We start from the raw sequence: 5019 nt of genomic DNA, 5'->3' as shown, positions 1-5019 counted from the left end.
ACACACACACACACACACACACACACACACACACACAGCCGCGTTTATTATTATGTATAGATAAAGAATTACATTAGTTTAAATTATTTCTAGTCACCTTGGATACTTTCTGGAAAAATTTAATAAATTTAATGTCTGTAATTCTCAGATAGGGTAAGATAATTTAAAACTTACGGCTTTTCCAACAACTTTTTTTTGTGATTAATAATGATCTTGAGTGGATATAAAAATAGATTAGCTATTTTTATTTGTTGATTGTACGTAAGAATAATATTCTAATTTCTTATAATTTTTATAAATACATAATAGTAAATGCTTGTTTATAAAATGCAATTAAATTATAACTGGCTAATTTATATTAATTCTTTCGAAACAGTTTTACTTATTTGTCAAAATTTGAATTCTGCATTGTTACGTCGATGAAACCATATTTTTGCTCTGTTTTCATTTTTATTATTGTGCATCAAAGTAAACAAAAACAAAGTTGTGTTTGATAAATAATAATAAAATGTGACCTATGGAGGTGGTTATCGTTTTAAAATTAATTGGTGAATTCGCACAGGTTTCATCATTGCAGATATAAGAATATTTTTGGTTGTTATAGATACATCTTAATTTGGATGTAATATAATGATGAGAAATGAATAAAATCGTTTAATAAAAATTGATTTATTAAGTATTGAAAATGGCCATATTTCAAAATATAAAAGTAAAGAAAAGCTCCTTAAAGGGATCAAGAAAAATCATTTTCTTCATTTCGAGAATTTCAGTTAAGATTGATATTCAACGGTTGGCACCCCCAGAAGCCGAAAATTGGATATTGAAAGCAAATGAATTGCTCCCAACGGACAGTTAGGAGCATGGGAAGAGATCCAAGGGTGGCGAATAATCCGAAGATAACGTAGTCAAAAAATAAAGCCAACTCCCCATAATCAGTATTAGATTTGAAATAATTTGGAGATAGCGAATAGCCAAAAGGACTGTTAGAATTAGTATAATCATGTATCTGAAACATATTTGTGATAAGAAATAAAGAATAAAGAGTTGTAAATAGATTTTTGTAATAGATTAGCAGCGACAGTGAATTAATAGCTCTTAAATTAGCATTGAAATGAAAAGTTAGCCGTTACATTGATCGATAAGAAAAGAATAAAATATATATTCGCTTTTTACAAACTTTAAGAAAAATTCAATAATTTATTTAATTTAATTACAATTCGTTTAAGAATGATTAAAAAAATAAGTCTGTGATATTAAAGAAATTTTAGAAGCTACGAAATAGGTAATGCCTATTGTGGCATCACGTAGCCTTTAAAGAAAGATATTCAAGAAAAGCACTCTAAACTTTTACTTTTTCTTTCGACAGGTGTACAGAGGAGGACAGTTAGGTCCCATGCAATGGACTTCAAACTACCAAGCCAATTTCACAACTGAGAGTAATTTACCATGGTTTCCACTTCATCCAAACTACGAAAACGTCAACGTAGATTCACTACCGAAAAAACTTCAACTTTTCAAACAATTAGCCGCCCTGAAGAGAAGCAGTCACCCCCTCTTACCAACAATCGTTCGACCAGCCATGCAAGAGGTGTTCTTTTTATTCAATACACCACAAGAAACGGAACCACCAGAATACAGATTCTACCAGAACCCGTGCGGATTATTTATGACAGAGATTCTTCATAACGAAGGGGTTCTTTTCGCAAACTTTGGACGTAAAACGTTCAAACTAGGAGAGAATGATTGTAAAGACAAAGACGATTTGAGATCTTTCATAACATTCGAAACATTCGAAGTGATTCTGGCTACGAACAAGTCGTTAATTGGGGAAATGAAATGGCGGGATCTTGAGTTAAATCCAGGTGATGCCATCATTGGGCCCATCAGCACCTGATTTCTATTTTTATGTTTGGAAGGATTTTATCGGCTGGTATAGAAAAGTTCTCCATTCATATTGATCTCATATTACATCTTGCAAATGAAGTCTTTTTTAATCATTGGAAATTTTCTTAAATTTACGCAGCGAAATTTGATGGTATTGTAAATTGATTTCAAGTCCATCTATCATTGTGAAAATAAAAAATCATCATGTGTAAACTTCATGTTTTAAAGAATAATAAATAAAACATAATAAAAAAAACATCCAGCAGAAGATCCATGTTTTTATTCCTTTAGATAATTTTTACTTTCATTACGATATAAAAAGGTACATATCGCAATGAAGGTCATACGCAACTTCGGCGTAATTTTCGTAGTTTTTAGAACGAAAATACAAGAGATAATGTATGTTTTCAAGTTTACAAAAAACAAATTGAAACCATAACTTTTGGCGCATGGCGGTTTTTGTAGCAGCTTGTACATCGATACATGCTGTTAGGAATTTTTGAAAGCGTTAGGAATTTTTGAGAGTGCTCTTGTATCAATTTTAACCATATTAATCAGCATTATATTTTCAGCCTTATTGCACAACATAACTGTTCAAGTTGAACAAAGATATGGTTCAATTTAACGTCTTATTAAGATTGCAGCAAATTTGTACCGTACTGTGGTACATTATTAAATCTATGGAATATTATCGAATATTAGGGTTCAATACTAAATCCAGATTAACTGTTCGTACACTAACTGTTCGTCACATTGTTGAAGCATCAACTTTAACAATAATTCTATTAAAAAAATATTCACCTCTTTCTCTCATGTAGCTGTACATACATCATCAGTTCCTTGCAAAAATTAAAATTACAAATATTAAGGAGATTTATACAAATAATACTTTTAAATGATGATGCATTATAGCCTTACAAAATTTGTTTTGATGCATTATAGCCTTACAAAATTTGTTTTATTTTGAGTTCCAACAATATTGGAAATTCTCCTTTTTTAGTGATTAGATATTTTAAGATTTTGTCACAACATTGGCATTCCCTATGATATATCAGCAAAGCATCGAAAGCGGAATAAGAACATGAAAAATAAATTATTACAAATTGCAAATATTGAATTAATGATATTATGTAATTAAAAAATGTAAAAAATAGCAAGCAAGCGTGGGAATATAAAATTTAACTCAACTAATTAGAACATATTTAAGCTTTTATATAACATATACATATATATATTATATTACATATATACATATTTTATATAACATATACATATACATATACATATATTTTTTATAACATATACAGCTATACATTATCGATTCATTATTAAAATTTAAATCACGCAAATGATAAATATATATTAAAAATAAAACCCATCTTATAAACTGGCTCCTGCTAAGTACAAATTAGCAGAAACACAATTTCATAAGATCGGTTTTATTTTTAATTCCCAGCATTTTCGAAAAAATCCTTTCTTAACGATTACAAATCTAATAATATGCAAGTCAGTAATTAACTGTTACAGATTGCTAGATTGTCACATACACCAACAATAGCAGCAAGATTTAGGCGAATAATATTTAAACTTAACTGTATCATTTTGAAACGTCGATGTCCATTATCCTTATAAGATTGGTTTCTATTTAACTCCAAGCATTTCACAAAACATTAATTTCTAAAAAATGTTGCAGAATTTTTCCCTGTTGCTTTTTAAATATTCCCGAACTGCATAGTCTAAATATTCTCTCATTTTATCTGTTCTTTTCTTACTTTTACCTTAGATGCAACAAAGGAAGGATGATGAACATCTGCGATTGTCACAACAATGGCATTCCCTATGATGTATCAGCAGAACATCGAAACCAGACACTGGGGTTGAGGGAAACTGTGACGGGGAATTCCCCTTCATTGTCCAATCAACAGCTGGGAATGACGCTAACCTACACCATTTATATCCGAACATATTAGATGCGTACTTTTAATGATTTGTTTGAGCAAAAAATAGCGAGAAATATCGGTTGGACTATTAATAAAATTCAGGTGGAATTTTCCAACTGTTTAACTGTAAAAGTTTCAATATCGTATTTACGCAATAAAGAAGATATGTTGCGATTAGGATAATTAGAATTCATCACAATTTGAAAATGAGATAAGTGTTATTGTTAATAATATGTACGAAATTTAATAACTTGTGTGTAAAATATTTCAATTTAATCATCTTCGTCAAAAGTTGATCAAATTTAGTCATCATTACAAATGCTCATTAAATAATATTTTTAAAACTCACCAGATCTAATGATGTCTAAAATTAATTCTGAACATTTTAGTTTTAAAACATTAAAATAGAAAATTTTAAGATAGAAAATTTTTGACAGCACTCGTTTTGAATAAACCGAACAATACTTATATATTCTTTGTGCATTTTAATATAAAAACGGACGCAATAGGTTTCATATAAGCACCCTATCAGCAACATTGTTGCTACAACGGAAATTTCAGATCCATAATTTACTTTTCAGTAATTAATTAACGCCTAGAATATTGTCTTGTATTAACTCGAATTTTAGATTACTTTCCCTTTTTTTTTCAGGACTTTCTTAACCAATTAGGATTTCTGAAACCACTAACTATGTTTTTATCCAACCAATAATCTATTATTTATTTAATATTTTGTTTAATTTTATGAAATTATGAAGTCATGTACCAATGAAAAAGGAAATGTTAAAATTCAAATAAACATATATACAGTAGAGTCCCGATTGTTCGAGCCCCGGTTATCCGAGTTTCCGCTTTAACCGAGCTATCAAATATTTCAAGGATTTTTTTTGTTCTAGTTTATTTTTAAAAAAAACAGCTGAAAAATAAATCTGAATTTTATCTTCCAATCACTCAAAAAAACAAAATCCAACAACTTGGTCTGATGAAATTATCGTTAATATCGTCAATAATGATAATGAATCTAGCGAAGATGATGAAGACAGTGATTATTAAAATCAACATATAAAAATCTCTCATACAGATGGACTAAAAGCTATCGAATGTACTATTGAATATATAGAACAACAAAAAGAGGCGACACCAGNAATTGTTTATGGCCCTGCATTCGACAGGGCATCGGAGTATGCAAGCAAAT

At 29.5% G+C, this 5019-nt stretch overlaps 1 protein-coding gene across 1 annotated transcript in view; it reads left to right on the top strand.

The window, feature by feature from the left end:
• LOC107443399 (maltase A2) overlaps positions 1-2140 on the top strand; it is a 62476-nt gene extending 60336 nt beyond the window's left edge. Inside the window, exon 4 of the mRNA XM_021145840.3 lies at positions 1367-2140. Coding sequence (XP_021001499.2) covers positions 1367-1894 — 528 coding nt within the window. The 3' untranslated portion in view covers positions 1895-2140. The remainder of the gene's footprint in view (positions 1-1366) is intronic.
• Positions 2141-5019: the final 2879 nt, after the last annotated feature.

This window comes from Parasteatoda tepidariorum, chromosome 8 (genome assembly GCF_043381705.1).
Source record: "Parasteatoda tepidariorum isolate YZ-2023 chromosome 8, CAS_Ptep_4.0, whole genome shotgun sequence".
NCBI lineage: Eukaryota > Metazoa > Arthropoda > Arachnida > Araneae > Theridiidae > Parasteatoda > Parasteatoda tepidariorum.
Note: the sequence above shows the minus strand (reverse complement) of the source record. Positions and strands in the feature narration are given on the sequence as shown.